General features: G+C 33.7%; 2 protein-coding genes across 2 annotated transcripts; one reads left to right on the top strand and one right to left on the bottom strand.

Annotated features, from left to right (window-relative positions):
* Window positions 1-4,077: 4,077 nt before the first annotated feature.
* On the top strand, window positions 4,078-10,018 carry LOC106762413 (ubiquitin-conjugating enzyme E2 35). Its single transcript, XM_014646313.2, has 8 exons — window positions 4,078-4,235; window positions 4,625-4,652; window positions 4,825-4,911; window positions 6,429-6,487; window positions 7,227-7,268; window positions 7,345-7,418; window positions 9,496-9,593; window positions 9,682-10,018. Exons 1-8 carry the CDS (start codon window positions 4,200-4,202, stop codon window positions 9,717-9,719), a joined length of 462 nt encoding a protein of 153 aa, XP_014501799.1. The 5' UTR covers window positions 4,078-4,199; the 3' UTR covers window positions 9,720-10,018.
* A 1,617-nt stretch (window positions 10,019-11,635) lies between these two features.
* Window positions 11,636-15,124, bottom strand: LOC106762419 (TPR repeat-containing thioredoxin TTL1). Its single transcript, XM_014646323.2, has 7 exons — window positions 14,235-15,124; window positions 13,728-13,923; window positions 13,301-13,488; window positions 12,870-13,203; window positions 12,570-12,774; window positions 12,397-12,503; window positions 11,636-12,315 (listed from the first exon to the last, which is right to left on the bottom strand). The coding sequence occupies exons 1-7, from the start codon at window positions 15,122-15,124 to the stop codon at window positions 12,163-12,165; spliced, it is 2,073 nt and encodes a 690-aa protein (XP_014501809.1). The 3' UTR covers window positions 11,636-12,162.
* Window positions 15,125-20,273: the final 5,149 nt, after the last annotated feature.

Consider the following 20,273-nt stretch of genomic DNA (forward strand, 5'->3'; position numbering starts at 1 on the left):
GCCTTGTAAATATGTACATATGTTTTTTTTAGGCCTTGTATTTTGGGCTGAGGACTTACCCATCTAGGGAGATTAGTAAATGTAGGTGATTTTGAAGATTTCACTACATTCAACTCTAAGGTCCAGAAAATACATGCTTGTAGTTAAATGAAAGCCCTTTGAGTCCGCTTTCTAACAAAAAAACAATCAAATCATTTGGAGTTTTGTAGAGAAATTTATGACGTAAACTGTTAGCAAAGGTTAAAGTTGTCAAGATGTTATCAATTAGGCTAGTTTTGGGCCTTGGAGCACTTGTGTTTCACATTTGGGCTAGCTTTGGGCTTTAGGAGCATCTTTGGCCTTGGAAGGAAGGAAATACATCTCCCTTGGACGTTCTTCAAAGGGGAGGCTCCCATTCACCTCCCTTGGATGGTTGGTGAAGGGAAAGGCCCCATTCACTCCCCTTGTACAAATGAAGCTTCTAGGATCTTAGATAGTTCAATGAATCTCTTTCCAATGCATGTATTTTTTTTTCTTTTCTGGAGAGTTCTCCTCCTCCTATAAAAGGAGAGCTCCTCCATTTGTAAATTCATCTTGGAATTGAATATATTGAAACTTTGCCAAATTAGTGTCTTACTTTCTCTAAGATTATAAGTAATTGTCTTCTTCTTAGACTTTTCCTAGCTCTCTCTTACAAGGTTGGCCGAACCTCCTTCAAGAAACTATCTCCAAGCCACTCTTCATTAAACACTTCCTTCATCAATTCAGGTCTTTCGCAAAGTTAGTTTAGGACTTCTCATTAAGCTCTTTGAAGAGGATTTTATCACTACCACGATACTTACACATTGCTTTTAAAAGACCAGTGAATTGAATGAACTTGTGAGACTTTACATTTGTCATACCGGTTCACTATTCCCTTTGAATACACTTGGACACCCTAAATAATAATATTTTTTCTTAAAAATAGTCTTATGACCCAAACTTTTCATTTTTAAACCAAGCAATATATAAATAATTTAAACAAAAATAAAAAGTGTTTTCTAAAACTAAAGACTAGCTGCCTAGTATCGTCTCCTTGCTGCCCAACACTCCCCATAAAAATTTTCACCCTTCTCAATATTCATGTCATATCAATATTCAAGTCAAAACCTCAACCATCTCAACACCATTACCACGACCTACTAACTAACACATTTTCGATACTCAACATTATAATTTATATTTAGCATAATTTCATACAGTTAAATTACTAATATATTTCATCAATCACCAAACATATTCATTTCCAAAACACTCAGATCACTCAAAACTACCAACATTTCATTTAGTCGAAATTCACAAAATCATTAGAAAGTTCTTCAATTCATACATTTTTATATCAAACAATTTAAATGCAGGTTCCATTATCTTAAAAAACATATCTATCACTGATCTTCCTACGCAACTTCATCATTTATGACTCTTTTATCTGTATAACCAAAAACCTAATCAATGATTAAAACATGGTTTAAGGAGCATATATAGATGAAAATTCACCTCAAAAACGGAAAAGCTACATACAATCAAGAAAAAAATCCATGCACCAAAAAAATTAGATTAGCTTTTAAAAAAAAGAAGCAAATTTTTAACTTACTGAAAGATAAAATTGATTGGGGTTTATGGTAGAAATTTTCACACTAACTGCTTCTATGTATAGTTTTGATATTCAAAAAGTCAATAAAAGAGATCAAATTTTTGATATTCAATAAGACAATAAAAGAGTTCAAATTTTGAGAGAGAAAGGAATAAAATTAATATCTTGTTCACTTGAATGGATGTAGAGGAGAACAATTGAATGAATTTGAGAGAATTTGAAGGTAAATTTTTTTATTGTTTATTTGAATGGATTTGGAGTAAATGAAAGTGGATTTGGAAGTAAATTTTGTAAGAATTAATGTAGTTTTTCTCCTCCTTGTGTTCGTAACGACGATAGCCGCGATAGCGAGGAAGGAGGGCATGTATTTGCAGTTTTTTGTGAAGGGGATTTGCCCTTCTCTGTTATGTCTCCTTGGGTCAGGGCTTTGTGAGAGAGATTTCCGAGTTCTTGGTGTTTATGTTAGAAGTGGGTTCTAGGCCTAACTCAACCCCACAAAACCGGCTTGTAAGGTGAGGTTTGCACCTCACTTATATATTATAATTTGGCCTTATCTCTAGTCGATGTGAGACTTCCAACACACCCCCTTCACGCCGAGGTATAGACATCTCGTGCGTGATAGTAGAAATTGGGTGGTCCAATATTGGCTCGACAACGAGTGGAATAGAAACAGAAATGCCCACTTAGAACTCGCTAGGATAGGCTTTAACCATGGCTCTGATACCATATTAGAAAGTGGGTTTAAGCCTAACTTGGTATCAAAGCTATAATATATAAGTGAGGTGCAAACCTCACCTTACAAGCCGGTTTTGTGGGGTTGAGTTAGGCCTAGAACCCACTTCTAACATGGTATCAGAGCTATGGTTAGAGCCTATCTTAGCGATATTGTTCGGCAGATTGTTCCACCCGCTATTGGGCCGTTATCGGACCACCCATTAATATCTAGTCTCACGCTCGAGATGTATATACCTCGGCGTGAGGGGTGTGTGTTGGAAGTCCCACATCGACTAGAGATAAGGCCAATTTATAATATATAAGTGAGGTGCAAACCTCACCTTACAAGCCGGTTTTGTGGGGTTGAGTTAGGCCTAGAACCCACTTCTAACATGGTATCAGAGCTATGGTTAGAGCCTATCTTAGCGATATTGTTCGGCAGATTGTTCCACCCGCTATTGGGCCGTTATCGGACCACCCATTAATATNTAGTCTCACGCTCGAGATGTATATACCTCGGCGTGAGGGGTGTGTGTTGGAAGTCCCACATCGACTAGAGATAAGGCCAATTTATAATATATAAGTAGGGTGCAGACCTCACCTTACAAGTCGGTTTTGTAGGGTTGAGTTAGGCCTAAAATCACCTTCTAATAGTTTACTTGATTTCTGGTGGATACTGAGTCAAGTATAAAATTTAATTAGAGTTCTTTAATCTTTCAATTTTGGGAAAATTAATTAGGGTTTTTCAATCTTTTAATTTGGAAAAATTAATTAGGGAGCATTTAATTAAAATTTTAATTAAGATTTTTGAAAAATAACATTTGATAAAAAGAAAACCTAATCTAATCAAATTATAATTAAATCAAATTATATGTAGATTTAATGTATGTATTTCATTTTATAATAAAAGCCCATTTTTATATTTCTTTTTTTTTTTAAAAAAAATTGTTTTTGCCACGGTGGATATATATATATATATATATATATATATATATATATATATATATATATATATATATATTGACACATCATTTAACATTTAAGGTCATTATTTCTAACTTAACGGACATGACTAATTTGATATAATTTGCATATTATAGAGACTAAAGGTTTACACTTTTAAAAGTATGGACAACACTTAACTTAGGAACAAAAAATGATTTAAACCTTTTATATATATATATATATATATATAGTATCATAAAATATATATTACTCTTAATATTATTTTTCGGTTCTCATATTAATCCTTTAACTTATCACTTCGCGTGTTGGATTTTATTATCAATTTTTATAATATTTAGTGAAAGAATTTCACTAAATAACTTTTCATAAAATTTCATATAATTTAAAATTATTTAATGCTTTATTTATTAGTTTTACTTTAACATGTAATATACTTTTAAAATATAAATAAGTACAAATAAAATTTTCATACTTAATTTTTTAAAATGTATTCTACTTAATATCGAAAAATAATATTTATATGATCAATAATTAAATTGACGAAATAAAGTTTCTATATATTTAACATTTATATATTTAAGATGTGGAATCAAACCTTTTAACAGTTTATAAATGTAAAATTATTAAATTAAATTTGAAATAAATCAGAAATTATCAATAACGTGGTTAGTGATTATGAAAATCTGGCTGTAATATTTACTATACTTTTTTTGGACTCAAATATTTACTATTTGTTACTATTAATTAGTTTTTTTCAGCAAAGCAAAAATTATATAAATAGGAGCGAGAGAGAGATAATGTGTTTTCATTGAGAATTGTTCTGTTTTGTGTTAGTGAGAGAAAGTTGTCTCTGTTTCTCTCTCTTTGACTCAAAACCCTATTGCGTGCTTTGCAATCGACCCTGATTATGGCCAACAGTAACCTTCCTCGAAGAATCATCAAGGTTTGTTTCCATTCTCTCCTCAAGATCCCCATTTCAATTTCATTGATCGATGCCAAATACCAAAAGAACCCAAAATCTGTTCACGCTATCTAGCTTTGTTCACTTTCTAGTATCGTGTGACCCATTAGCTTGATTGAACAATTAGCTGCTGTTTTCATTTAGGGTCGATTCGGAAGCGGTTTCTTTTTCACTTTAAATTCCTTAATTTCAGTGATCATGAGCCGAAAACACAAATGGAAAGTCTTTGGTGCTAATTCGGGGTTCCACCCCCCTTATTATGTTTCAGTTTTTGTTGGCATCGAATTGTAGTTCTGCAATTTGATCCATTTTATGTTTGAATTTGATGATTGGGAATGTTTCGGTGACTTCTTTTTGTTTGATCTCGACAGGAAACGCAGCGTTTGCTCAGTGAGCCAGGTAAGTTGGAATTTGTACCAATTGTCTAGCGTTTAGAAGCTCGTCCTATGCTAAATGAGTAGTTCCTATTTTAGTTTTACTTTGGAGTTTTATGCATGGTTTTCGTCCTTGTTGTGTTTTGTTCCGGTGACTCAACTGTTTCTGTATCTTGTGCTATGATCTGATGACGCAGCGCCTGGAATTAGTGCTTCCCCCTCCGAAGACAATATGCGATATTTCAATGTCATGATCCTTGGCCCTACTCAGTCACCTTATGAAGGTAGTAATTGTTCCAACAGTAATGAACTTAATGGCTCGAATTTATAATTCTTAATGATTTGTAGTGTCGGAGGAATAAAAAATAATTTCCGGTTGATTTGGGTGCTTATTGATGTTTTCTGTGCACTTCAGACAGTTGAATGTGTTTTGCTAACATTTCTGAAAGTATGACTGTTGTTTTTTACCACAATAATTCCACTTTATTACATTTTATATCTGTTATCATATGTTAACAGTAATACTATGGCTACATGGCCTGAGTATATAAAATGTTGGCCTGCTAGATTCTTGTTGTCTGGCAATATAAATGATGGGGTGGAAGGGAAGTATTAAGTGATATTATTATAATCGCTAATAACTATGAGTTTTTCTTCATCTTGAATTATTATGATGAACTTGCCCCATTCTACACATGAATCTCAGATAATTTTCTGAGATGTATTATCTTGGATAATCTTTGTAATTTTAAGAATATTTACATTTTCGGTTTCAGATTTTTTCCTTTGTGCTTATCCTTGCCTCCTATATTTTTATGCTAACCAATTCATCTAAACAGTTTTATTTGTAACATCCGCAGCTGAAGTGCTGTTCTGCATCTAATAGTTGCTTATGGCGGTTTAACACTTGAATGATTGAATTGAAAAAGAGAGAAAGTAGATTAAAAGATTTGGTTGAAGGATTTTTGTAGGGTCTTTGCATGTGTGATTAGTTCTTTTATTTAATTTTAGTTCCCTCTTTTTCGGCTCCTTGTAGAAAGTTGTAGGGTCCTATCTCCACTATAAAGAGTGGGATGACTTTGTTTATGGATGGAAATTGAAACTAAAATACCCAGCTAGTGTTATTATACATGACTATGTTCTCTTCATTGTGTACATTTAAAAATTTAATGTATGAAGGCCTTGTTGGATAAATTACTCCTAGTCACTTATAGAAGAGGAAAATAAAATGTCAAATGAATTTAGCTTCATGTATTAGCTATAATGAACTTAACTTTTGTAGAAGTTTTTTCACATGACATTCAAAAGCTATCCTCAACACACAAAAGAAAAAAAAAATATTAAACTAAGATGCACTAGTTGATTTTGTCTCGTTGAGAAACTCCATGTGTTTTACCTTATATTTTTTTCTCTTGTAAGTGCTTATCGAGGGCCCTATCCAAATAAAGCTGGAACTTCTGGACTGTAAACCTTTACAGCATAAAGTTTGGAATAAAAAATCATCAATGAAGAAAATCAAATTCATAGATTTTTATAAAATACAAACACCTGTGTAACTAATCACTGATATGATATATTTCCTTATAGTTTTGCATTAATAGTCTGCAGTTTACTGTAGGAGAGTAGTGTGCCCTGCAGTATAATGCAGGATGGTTTCTTGTGTCAGGTGGATGAAATTTTGAACTCCCAAATTTAATTCCTTACTTTTAGGCATGATGATATCCTACCTAGTTTGATGATACTGATATTTTTATTTCCCCAAACCCAGAATAAAGTCTCATACAAATTGTTTGTAATACAGGTGGAGTTTTTAAACTAGAATTATTTTTGCCAGAAGAATATCCAATGGCGGCTCCTAAGGTAAATAATTCAATTTTTTTCCTATATACATTGTAATAACCATTTGGTGTAAAATATCTATTGAGTTGTGGACTAAAATATATTTTTATCTGAATTATTCTTAACCCTGATTTTTCATATCAATTATGTTGACTGCCTGGCTCCTATTAATGTCATAGGCTATATCCCAAAAACGTGTAATTAATTGAACAGCCACTTTCTAAAGTCTAAATTCAGTCACGTGCTCCTTGTCTTCTCTTGTTGAAACTGAAACACTGAACCAATTGTAAACAGACTTAATTTAATGTCATTTTTTGTTTATTAATGTAATTGAATTATTTCTTCCGTGACTTTGGTTGGCATAATGTTCAGCTGTCTTATCTGATCTTAATATTTAGTCTTAGCATTTCACTAGGCAGACCGAACTAGGATGATGCTAATTACCATGCATTGGAAGCCATTACCTATTCCAGGAAAGGGTTTAGGGAAAGTGTGTACTTATAGCTCTTACATCCATCTGATTGAGTTTTTTATGGGCCAAAGGAGTGCAGTTGGCTTTTCTTCCCCATCTCCCACCTCATCTTAAAGGAATAACTAATTATATCTATCTGGCATAATTGTGTGATTGTGCAGTTTTCTCGTATTTGGCTGACTGGTTTGGGTTTAATTTTAATGATGATTATTATTGATTAATTTAATGATGCAGTTAAAATACATTTCTCCAATTATTTCTAATGCAGCCATGAAATGCTTCTTTCAGGTTAGGTTTCTGACAAAAATATATCATCCAAACATTGATAAGGTAGGTACACTTAGCTTCCCCTACATTTTCCATTTTTTTCTTCGTTAATGATTATCTTAGACAAAGTTCATTTCAGCTTGGCAGGATATGTCTTGACATTCTGAAAGACAAATGGAGTCCTGCCCTTCAGATTCGCACTGTACTTTTGAGGTATGTTTAAGTTTAATTTTTTGCTAGTGGATCTATATTGACAGAACTATTCATTTCCTGAAGAAATGTAGTAAATATCAATAAAGTTGACTGAAAATAGAAGTTAATAAATTAAACATTGGTTTTAGTCACTTTGCTTGAAGATTTCTTTTTTCCATTTTGTGGTGGAACTTTATTGCGCAAAAGATGGTTCTTAAAACTATACTGTGTTTTAGCCCCCTTAAAAATATTAAGAAGAGAGAAACAGAAGCTGATGTGTGTTTCTAAGACATGTTATTTATTGAAAAAAAGGAATCGTTATAATAAATAGAGGAGATTTAATATCCTCTAATTACAAAGATATATGGTAAAGGAATAAATAAAAAGGTTCTTAATAGTACATAGATAATTTAGAGATTCTTTGATTATACAGGATCAACTCTTTATATCTGTAAAACACTCCTCTTCATGCTGGAGCATATAGGTCGTTTGTGCCTAGCTTGCTGTATATATAATCAATTGGTTGTTACAGATTTAGTGAATATGTCAGCCAACTGTTTATTAGAGTTGACAATTCTGGTGATGTCTCCAGACTCTAGTTTTTCTTGTATGAAATGACAACCAGAAAGATATGTTTGGTCCTCATGAAAGATAGGATTTGAAACAACGTGTAATGTTTCTGGGTTTTCACATACAAGGTGCAGTTGTTAACTTTCTTCAAATTTGAGCTCTTTTGGAAGAGTTGTTTTAAGCGTATGGACTCACGAGAGGCTTTGTATATTTCTTTCCATGATATTAAATTACCTCCAACAAGAGTACAATGCCTTAAAGTGGAGTGTCTACCACTTAGTGACCCTGCCTAGTCCAAAGAATGCCCAAAGTTTTAAATATTTTCCATATCTTCGTAAATGAGGCCTTTTCCAATAGCCTTCTTAGTATACTTTAGGATCAACATGACTGCATCCAATGTTCTTGACAAGTGTTTAAAAATTGACTTACTACGCCCACTGTAAAGGTGATGTTAGGATACGTTACATTGAGGTAATCTAGCTTACCAACTAACCTTATGTATCTCCTAGTATTAGAATAAGTTTCTCCTTGGTTAGGTATAAGTTTGTCACCTAGATCCATTGGTGTGTCTATAGGCTGCATTTATGATCCCTGTTTCTTGTTGAATGTCGAGAGCTTGTTTTCTGAGATTTGACTAAACCATGATTGGGTTGTGCCACTTTCGTATGAAGGATATACCTTAGGTATCCAAGATCTTTTATTTTGAACTTTTGAGCATGATATGGTTTTAGTTGTAAACTAGCATCCTTATCACAAAGTGTGATAACAATATTGTGCACATACGCAATGAGATATATACATCCTTGAGAAGAATGATGATACAGGAGATGGCTTCGGGGAAGGATCAATCAAGCATGACCTCTACAGGATCATTGTTTGTTGAAGATGGATCCTCATACTGGAATATTAATAGGCTGTGGACAATTTTGATATATCTGAACTGGTACCAAGGCCAGTTTTTAATCGAGGAAGAGAAGCAATTTGACATGTATAGAGGTGTGTCTGCCGACTAGAAACCCCAAGAAATGAGTTGGGATGATGAAGTTCCAAGCACATTTCTTTGTGTCGCCAATGTGCATCTAGCTTGTGCCAAATCTTTTGGATAGAAATCAAGGTCACACTGTGTGCATGAGCAATTGGGCATTAATGTGGGTATTAAAGACACCATACCCAGAGTAGCTATGCCCTGCTACATGAAAGCCTACAATTTGATATTTTCCTCCATTGTTGATTACTATTAGTGACCCACAACAGCTTTCTATTAAGTCAGTTTTGAAGGGTTAAACTAGACTTAAAATTTTTCATTTTTAAAAGAAGCCTAAATGATAAAGGATTTAAGAAACATGAAATTTGTTTGCAGATGTAGACTAAACTCGTATGTATCCATCCATCTGGACCTAATTTTTTTAATTCTGGAGAGTATCTGCCCCTGGGGGCGACAATGTTATGTGACAAACGAGTGAAAAATATTAAGCTGCCCTTTGATTTCAAGGAGTACTGATATTGTGATTTGTTGACCCTCTTGTAGTATTCAAGCTCTTCTAAGTGCACCAAACCCGGATGACCCTCTTTCTGAGAACATAGCAAAGCATTGGAAATCTAATGAGGCTGAGGCTGTGGAAACAGGTATCCTTCTTGTGCTTGTAAGATTACATAGAAGTTAGTTGTTGTATATGCATATTATGTTATTAAACGGTGGCATTGAAATGTGCAGCCAAGGAATGGACTCGGTTATATGCCATTGGCGCCTAATGCTGGATTGGATGGGTTGGGAACTTTTGGCTTCAAATAACAATAGTAGAAGTGTATGCTGTATAACTGTCAAATCTAAATGCAAATTTGGAGTTATCTATTAAACTATTTTGAAGTTAATATTTCCCATAGCTTCAGGTTACTTGTTTATTACTTTCTTTCACCTGGAAGGCTTGTCTTGGAATTTGTATGAAAATATGTGATATTTTTATCTGACAAATTTAAACATAACTTCGTCTCTCAACTATTCCCGAGTAATTTGGGATCCTCAAACTTAATAGTACAAAATTTTCGAATAAGTTTCTCTTCATTTCTCTCCTTTTCCGTGAGTGTTCTCATGATTAGTCGGAAATTTTGGTTTATTTTTGGGTCTTTTTAATTAGGCATAAAAGTAACGAATTTCAATTGCATTCTTTTCATTTTACAATTATTTTTAAATTGTGTTTCAAGGGGTTATAAACTAATTTCTAGAATTTAATTAGAATTATTTATATTTACTTTAGGAAACCTTATTTTCTGTTTTTTTTTTTCACTCACTTGGATATAGAATTTACTCAGATAGCATTCTGTATTAAAATATTTATATAGCTAATTTTTTTTGTCATATCAGAATTTAGTCTGGAAAACTGAGTTTTGAAGACTTATTTTTTGTAATTTTTTCCTGAAAACTTTAGTTCATATTTGTGCTTTGAAACTCCAAATCTGATATTTTAAAAATAACAATTAAGATTTTGATTTTTGGAAAATTAAACTCTAACATAGAAAGTTTGTTGTGTGTGAGGCATTTTATAAGATAACATGAAAATTTAGTTAGAGTTTGCAATAAATATTCTTTCATAAAAAGAATTATAATTTTCTAGTTGTGAGAAATTTAAAAAGATGGTTATTTTTATTCTTGTGAGTTAATAAAATTTTGAGCCGTTTTTATTATTTGGAAGGTAAAGAAAACAGAAATTTGGTGATAAATTTGATTAGATGTCTGTTTCATTTACATAGTTTTAATAGTATAGAATTTGAGTAGAACATTGTATAAAAGGTATGTTATTTGGTGCCATTGAACTAGGATGGTTGGTAATTGGGCTAATCCACTAAAAAGTTAGCATGTTGAATTGAGGTTTTGTGTTTTTGTTAACTCCATCTACCCAGAAAGCCTAGTCCACTCTTTAGTGGGTCCATTTTTATAAAATTAATTTAACGTGTTAAATAAATCAAACTAGTTGAAGACATAAAATAAAAAAAATATAACAATAAAACCGAGAGACCGAATTGATTAGAGAATCAAATAAAATACAATATAATAATCTAATTGTTGAGTTACATATCTTATGTGATCATAAAAGCTTTTGTGACTTACTCCTCTTAATTCATACAAGTTTGTTCAATTATTGATAAGAAGAGAGTTTTGCATTGTAGAGTTTTTGGAATCCATGCAATGTAATAATGATTAAGTCTGAACAAAAGAAGAAAACGACCTTTGAAATATACACACTTTCTCTCTTTTCATTATGTTGTCGTACACCGTACGTTTTCCTACACTCCACTCAAATTCAACTCAACTCAACCCCTCATATATAATTAAAAAAACAAAAATAAAAATAGAGGGTTTTGTTATTTATTTAGGGCTTTACAGCGCACGTGTGGGCCACGTGAAGCCCCACTCTAACAGCTGGCACGACCGACAGAAGATTCCTCTTAGGATTAATCTGTGATTGAAAGAAACGAAGTTCTTAAATGGGCACATGTGACCCTAACCACCAACCCAGCATTACTTTTATTTATTTATTTATTTATTTATTTATTTCCATTTTTTTAATTACCATTGTCTCCTCCACCGTCCAATGAAATTACCAACATCCACTTATCAATGCTATCAACAACCCTTCCCTTTACATCTCAAACATACCCAACATCTTAAATGCCCAATAAATCCCAACTTTTTATTCAAAAAACAATAATCATAGTAATAATAATAATAATAATAATGACATCTTCATCCTCATACCCTTCTTCTTCCACTCTCTTGTATATATATATATATATCTTCACATATATACATTTACACTTTTCCCCCTCCCCTCCCTTCATTCTATATCTCTCTCTCTATCTTAACAGGTACTTTAAACTCATAATTAAATCAATTGTACATACATTAAAAACATCTTTTTTTCTTTTTCTTTTTTCCTTTGACCACCTCCTAAGGAGAAGAAGAGAAGAAATCGAAAATGGAAGCAAAAAGCAATGAGGAATGAATGAATAAATAAAAACTCCAAAAGGGACTGACTACACTATCTCTGGGATCCAATGCCATTCACTGCTGCTAAAGACATTATTATCTGCTTTTCACTATGTCACAGGTATTATGCTTGGGGTGGTGGAGGAGAGACAATAACCAACAACAACAACATCATCATCATCTGCAGAACACAACAACCACCCATCTCTTCTAAAAGCTGTAATGCCTCACCGAGTGTTCCAACATCTCACGACTTGGGCAAACCATTTCCTTCACTCTGCTCCCATTTTTGTATATCTTGAAGGTTGGTACAATTCTAACGTTCTCCGCTTTTGCAACTGCTCGGCTTTCTTCAATGTCCACCTTCATTCAAACACACACACTTCCATGCATTAGTAAAACAGAAACTCAAAGAGACTTCTTTTAAAGAAGTGATCTACCTACCTTGAGGAAGTTGATGGATGGATATCGACCGCATAGTGTATCCACAAACGGTGATATCTGTTTGCTTTGCGAATTAGATGCAACTTCAAAATGGACAACACATACACCTGCCAATGCAAACAGATATTATCACACAGACTTTAAACTCAGTTGCACAAGACTTTAAGAATTACCTGGTGAAGATATTGCAGCTCTAAACTGCTCCAGACCTGATACTTCTTCCACTTCGCCACCAAATTTTAAATTATATACTTCTTCCCCACGTGATTTCTTCAGGGCAACTTGTGCATGGAAAAGAGATTCAGCAACTTCGTTATCGTTTGGAAGTTCTCTCCTCAACACCTCATAATCTTTTACTGCTTCCTCCCACCGTTCTAGCTGCATTTAGTAGCAAGAAAACATTGTATATATCACGGACACTCCAAGAAAACAAAAAACACAGTTCCATCATGAAGAATAAGAAATCAATTCACCTTGCTGTTTGATGCAGCCCTTCGAAGAAGGGCCTTGGTGTAATTTGGTTGGATGTTCAAAGCTTGGTTGGAGTCTTCAATTGACCTTTCCCACTGCCCAAGCTTAAACCAACAAGCTGCTCTGTTGCAATATAGCACAGAATTGGAAGGATCCAGTCTCAGACCTTCTCCGTACGCCGAGCAAGCTTCGGTGTACCTTTCAGATTTAAAGAGATCATTGCCACGCACTCGAGCCCTTGCCACCATCCTCACATTGTTCAGCAAAACAGCAACTTCAACATTCCGTGGATCAATCTGACTCGCTTTCTCAGCAGCTGTAACTGCGTTCTCGAACCTGCAATACACCCATCATCCGTTTTCACTTTCCAACACAAACCTTTCACCATCTTAGGATTTCCCATCATGGCTATTCTATTAGTGTCTGATCTCACCTTCCCAATGCCATCTCAATCTGTGCTCTCACAAAATAGAAATACGCCTCATAAAGCATCCCGAAAAATCTTGCCTGAGAAGTTGAACTGGTGTGCAACTCTGATTTTGGTATATGGGACAACAAAACTGTTTCTGCATCATCAATCTGGTGGAGCTTCAAAAACGCCTCTGCTCTACACATAAAGAGCTGTAAATTCAATTTCCAACCAGTTCAGCCATTCATCCACTCCTCCAAAACATGTACAACTCAGATTCAACATAACAATGATAACAAACAACCAAGGTTTTAAATAACGGTAATTTCAGCCGCATTCTCACCACTGCAATGGCGGCTGCATCAGCCACATTTGTCAGCAAGGATCGCGACAAAACTGAAACCACAATCACAATCTAAAACCATGAAAACAGTAACAACATTATCCATACCTGAGGAGAAGAATCCGCTCCAGCAGCAACAGCAGCATCCACCTCCCTCAGAACACTCTTCCAATCCCCTATCCTCCTCACATCCCCGCATTTGCTTACATGCTTTTCCACCACTTGCAACCTCTGCATCTCAGACGGATCTGGCTGCATCCCAGGGTAGCAAAGGTGCTTCCTAGCATTCTCGACCTGTCCTAACCTGTCACATTACCACTTTACATTCACATCAACCTAATTCCACACTCTAACCTAACAAGGCAACCAAAATCTTGTTGAACAAACTCCTCTTCCATAACACCAAAAGAGAATAAGAATGTCAACGAATTGAATTGAGCTTCTTCCACAAGTTAAAATCAACAAATGAGCCAACTTCTCTAAAAGCTGAGATTCACAAGTTGATTTTAGCTTATGGAAGAAGATTCAAATCAACCAATGCCATCAAAATCTGACGAGTACCACCTTCAACAAAAATCAAACAGCAAATAAAAGAACACGATCAGTGATCCGCACCTGAGGAAAAGAGAAGCCAAACGCTGATGAGCCCTTCCATAATTAGGATCCAACCTCACAGCCTCCTCGCATTCCCTCACGGCCTCACCCAGACGTCCCAGCCCGGTCAGCGCCGCCGCGCGGTTGCTCCGGTAAGCGACACTAGCCGGCGACATCGCAATAGCGCGATCGTAAAGACTTAACGCATCAGCAAAGTTCCCTCTTTTATAACATTCATTCCCCAATCTCTTCAACTCCTCCGGATCCACACCCTGCACGTGCCCACCTCTCTTCACTGCCTCATTGCCGCCAACGCCGCGTGAGCTCACCGGCTCCGCCTTCCCGCCGCCGCGCATTATGCTCCCGTGGCCGTAGTTCCCCATGCCGGACCCCAAAACATCGCTTCTACTACTCCGATTCGCCACCATCCCCATCCCCGTCTTCAAGATCTTCCCGGAGGGGCAGATGTTCCCGGTGGGGAGAACATTCATCGCCGGCGAAGTAGCAGTCTGGCCGGAGTATATCAGCGGCGCCGGCGCGGATCCAGAGTCGGATCTCGTATGGCCCGGTTTGAAACCACGGGCGGTGGGGCTGTTCTCACTCGAACCAGAAAGCTCGCCGGAGTTGTTGTTGTTGTGGTTGCTACTACTGCTGTTGTTAGTGTTACTATTGGTGAGCGAAGATTCAGGCTTTCGGGGAACCTGGTTGGTCCCGGTTCGACCCGAGAAGGACCCAGACGAGCTTGAGCTGGTACTCGCGGCGGGTGCGCGCGTGGTGCGCAATGGCGAGACCGGGGAACCCAGATCGAGTTCTCGGAAGTCAGGCTTGTTAATGTTGGCGGCATCGTTGTTGCAGCTGAGCGCGTGGCGGAATCGATCCGCGAAGGCATCCAAGCCGGAGGAATGCGACATCGTTTGGGAGCAAAAGGGTGGGCTCAAAATTGAAGCTTGGGATGAAAAGAAAGAAGAAGAAGAAAGAAGAAGCCTCTCCTCTCTCTGGGGGTTTAGTGTTAGCAATGGGTGGTGGTGGCAATGGTCGTGGAAGAGCGATAATTTGGAAGTTCTGAAGGCGAAGACATGAGAGAAAGAGAAAGAGAAAGAGAGAGAGAGAGAGAGAAGAAGAAAGAAAGAAAGGATGGGGATCTCGTGATATAAAAGGAGCAAGCAAAGAATGAATGTGAGTGAGTTGTTTCTGAGTGGAGTGTTGTTGGTGCTGGAATTCTCAGAGAGAGAGAGAGAGAGAGAGAGAAAGTGTTAGGGTAAATCAAATCAAATCAATTAAAGATTTTTACTCTTTCTTTTTTTCTAGCCATTGAAGGAAGATGAAGAAGAAGAATGAAGAAGAAAAAGATTCAACTTTTATTTTTCTTTTCCTCCTCTTTCACCTTCACCTTCACCTGCTGCTTCACGAGACAGGTTTTCTCTTCCTTTTATTTTACCACTTTTTCTGCCAATTTAATTATCACTATTTTTATTATTATTATAATAATAATTATCATAATTACCACATTAAATTTAATTATTTGACATTTATTTTAGCAAATATGACATATTAATTTAATTTAATTTGTTGTGTTTTGATGTGGCAAATGTCACCCACTCTCTCTTGGGAGGAAGTGAGAATCACTGTCTCAGATCTCAGCCTCTCTATTTTCACTTGCCACTTGTCCTCCTTCTTAATTACTCTACCCAAGTACATTACTTTCCCTCTTTTCTTTTTCTTTTTTTTTTCATTTAATAATTTTCCAAATTAGAACAATGAATATTCATTTCTTCTGCACACATATTAATGCTCTTATTTCATTCTTTTTTATTGCTAAGTCTGATGAATTTTTTTTACCTTTACCTTCCCAATTAAATACCACTGTGAAATCAAATCCTTTCCATTAAAACTAATCAATTCGCTAATTCATGTCTTCAACGCCAATTAAACTCTAATTAAGGCCTCAACATCACTTTTAGAAACCCGCATGCTTTATCACACAACATTGATTTCATAACGCAAGCTATATCAACTATCTCCTTAAAAATGAAAAAACTAAGGCAAGTATAATATTTTTCTTTCTTATTAAACGACCCATATAATTTTTTTTTTAAAAAATACTAACTCTATAGTGTTTATAATATCTAAAACAATTTTTTGCATAAAAAAAATGTTTTTTATTTTATTTTAATAGAGTAGAATGAAAAGCTTCATCCACATATGATATAAAGGGAAAGTGGGGATTTAGAGAGTTTTAGAAGAAGTAGAAATAATTAATTTGAGTGTTGTTTTGTTAGTGATAATGTGAGGTGATGTTTTCTTTTGAAAAGTTTATGGACTTTTACATTTTGGGTTGTTGAAAGAGGTCTCTCACTCAAATTAGATATTGCTAATTGAATTATCATAACTTTCTTTGTTACAAATTTAGTTATTAAAAATGATTTCTAGAACCTCTTATAAGACTAATTTTTACTTTCCAATCATTTAATCTTTTAGTTGCTAAATTACGAAATTCCTCACTCACCATTAAATTGCTCACTATCTTTGTTAGTGATTGCCATTTTTGTTTAGAGATTTAAAAGTTAAATTGTATGTTTAGTAATTAATTTGTTTTGTCACTGTTTAACATTTCTTATAGATTTAATTACTCCCTTTTTTGAAATATTTAAAGCTTCATGAATACGAAATTAAGTTTATGCAATACATTATTTTATAGAAAATAGATTAATGAAAGTTAAACTAAAGAAAATTAAAAGTGACGTTAAAATGCGTCACTTTTATAGAAAGCGATGATGTCTCACTTTAATTTGATGACCACGTAAAAAATCTAAATTCAAATCGAGAAGAAACATAAGAAAGTTTAATTAATTATACTAATTAGTCTAGAAACATGCATACTTTTTATAAATAAATTAATATAAATAAATTAACAATTAATAAGGAATATTTTTTAGTAGATATACATAAATAATGGATGTCATATTTTGATTATTTATTTATTGATGAAGTAAATACAGATATTATGATGTATTCAATTTGTATGTATGAACTATCACCTAATAATTGTTACTTATAATTTATTTAAATAGTAAAAAGATTAAATAATTAAAGTAAAGATAATTTATGACAAATATTAATTTTTAAATAGTTATTTTGAATTCAATTTCAAATGTTTATATTTTTATTTAGAAAATAAATTTGTTTTTAAAAAATCACTTCCTTTTTAAAACTTATACGATGTGACACAACTTATTCAAATTTGTCTTTTTGAAAAATTAAATTTATTTACATGTAGTTTTAATACTTTAAAATTAATTTCTTTTATAAAAGTTTATATTTTAAAGAGTTATTTTTAAATAATTAATTTATAATTAAAATAAAAAAATAGCCATTGTCATTGACAAATTATTATTTAAATTTGTTTTTTTTTCCTGAGATGTTTTAAGTTTAATCACGCCGCCTTTTTAAGTTGTGTCTTAGTATTAGTTTTGCTACTCCATTTAAGTATAAGTTTAAATGTAGATATTTATTTATTATTCCTGTACCAGGTTATGTTTCATCAGTTCCATCATGAGTCACCTTCAGGACTTCCTACATTTTTTTTTTGCATTTTTGCACGTTGACATCCTGAAAAACTCATCAATAATAAGTGTAGACGAGATAACATTTCTAGCTTTTATATCAAATTGAGCTCTTTTATTTTCCTCTTGATTCCACTTAGAAAAGTTTTTCAAAACAGGTTTTCCATCAACTAATTTTGTGGGTTCAAAATGATCATTTAACACAACATCCCATACGCCCTTATCTACAAATTCGGGAAAGATTTTCATTCTAATTTTTCAGAAAGGATAATTCTCTCTACCAAACAGATAAGGTCTGTTTGTAGAAGCACCTTCACCGAAGGTTTGAGAAACAAAGGCCATCAGGATCAATTAATCAATTTCACAGAAAATGTAATCGATTATTTTTCGAGTAATTTTCAAAAACCAGCTCTGGTGCCAATTGTTAAAAAAGAAGTGCCTTGTTTCTTAATACCAAGATGGGGGATGAATCGGTGATCAATAAAAACAATTGCTTTTTAAATCTTTTCGCAAACTTAAAATGATCTTTAATCTATCTTGGAATCCAAGCAATAAAGTGCATGCAATGAAAGTAAAAGTGATAAGGAAAGAAATACAAACAGAGGATTTATACTGGTTCAACCTTAATGCCTACATCTAGTTTCCTTCCAATCAACCTTAGATTGAAGACTCTTTCACTATAATGAATTGAGTTTTACACCAAAGGTTTTACAAAGAACTCTCAAAATGTAAACATCTCTCCCACTCAATAATTAAATATAGAAAGATTACACCTGTATAAAGAACCACACGTCTTTATTGCAACACCTTTTGAGAACCCCTCTCAAAGTACTAAGAACTCTTCGCTCTTCTTCTTGACCGCACACATAGGGAACAACACAATCCAACATTACCCAAAATGAAGTCTGATCAATCAAGAGTACACCTCAGTAGTGTGGTAGTTGATTAGAGTGAAAACCTAAATCTGTTCTTCAAGAAACCTTAAAAATTATCAACCTCTTTGTATCTTGTTTCTTGGAGCGTCTCAACACACCTGTAACTCTTTTCTCAATTCACAAATATCAGATATGAAAATTTAGAATGATCAAAAGTCTTAAGAGTTGTAGTGCATCAATTTATATTTTTCCTCATAACAAACACAAATCAATTGATTACGTTAGTAATGTAATCGGTTACATTAGTAACAAATGGAACAAAATTATAATCAACATAGTTCTAATTGAATGTACATTTAATGTAATCGATTTCCAATAAATGCTAGTCAACATATTTAAAAATATGACCGTTAACATTGTTATGATTTATCTTGAAAACGATTTTCAAATAATAACATACTTAATTGATTATGTAAATAATGTAATCGATTAAGCTATACACTTAAAGAAATTTTGAAAACTTTTTCTCTTCAAAACTAATCACAACACATTTCAAAAAGAGGTTTGCAAAGACACGAGTTTTAATCGATTTAACACTTAATGTAATTGGTTAAAACTTGTTATTTTGCCATAGTTTAAAACATAAACTATCTTATGAACTTAATTGATTACAACATCACTGTAATCGATTATTTCATACAGAGTTTCTTTGTGCTTGTGATTTTATCACACAAAAACATTTAGTATGCATACAATAGATATAAACACAATTAAGATCACACTAGAATGCAAACCAATCAACATGACATCAAATGTATTAATCATAAAGAAACATTTACATACCAATGTATGTATCAATCACAAATATTGTGTCATGAAAACATATATGTTTTGTTACAATCAATGTGTTGTCATCATAAAAAATCAAACACATTAGGGATTGAGTTCAACACTCATATTGCTCCCCCTATCAACATATCAAAAAATGACAAAGAATAAGACATTGTACAAATATTTAGCTAATTTCATTAAAATCTTCAAGTAAGAGAATGTGACAAGATAAATTCAACGAGAGAATTTGTCTTAGTGCTTATTTTTCATATTATAAAACGATCTCAATGTTTTATGAGAAAGTCACCCAAAAAAATCTATTTCTTTTATTTATATTGCTTTAGTGCTTGAATCTTGTAAATGTTTTTCTTATTTTTGAGAGGAGATGATTATTTTTTATTTGAAGTTTTTTTTCCTTTTAATAAAACTATTATGTGTTTTGTATTTTTTTATTCTTATAATTTTAGTTTTGAGTGATTGTGCTTTTGATATATACCTAAGAGAAAGTTTTTCAATTTATGGCTCAATCTCTTTAATCTCGTGTGTAAAAATAATTCTTAAATATCTTACATTACATTTATTTAATGTTTCTTTCAATTTACATTAAGTAAAAGTAAAATCCACGGATGACTAGTGAAAGTTGACTTGGCTTGTAAGATTTGATTGTTCCATACAATGGACTTCAATTGCATTTTATAATTTTCATTAGGCACTAATTATGCTGCATCATGCTTTAATTATCGAACAAACCTCTTCACCCCATCCTCAATAAAGAAAATCCTAGTAAGCAT

Source organism: Vigna radiata, chromosome 5, assembly GCF_000741045.1.
Source record: "Vigna radiata var. radiata cultivar VC1973A chromosome 5, Vradiata_ver6, whole genome shotgun sequence".
Lineage (NCBI taxonomy): Eukaryota > Viridiplantae > Streptophyta > Magnoliopsida > Fabales > Fabaceae > Vigna > Vigna radiata.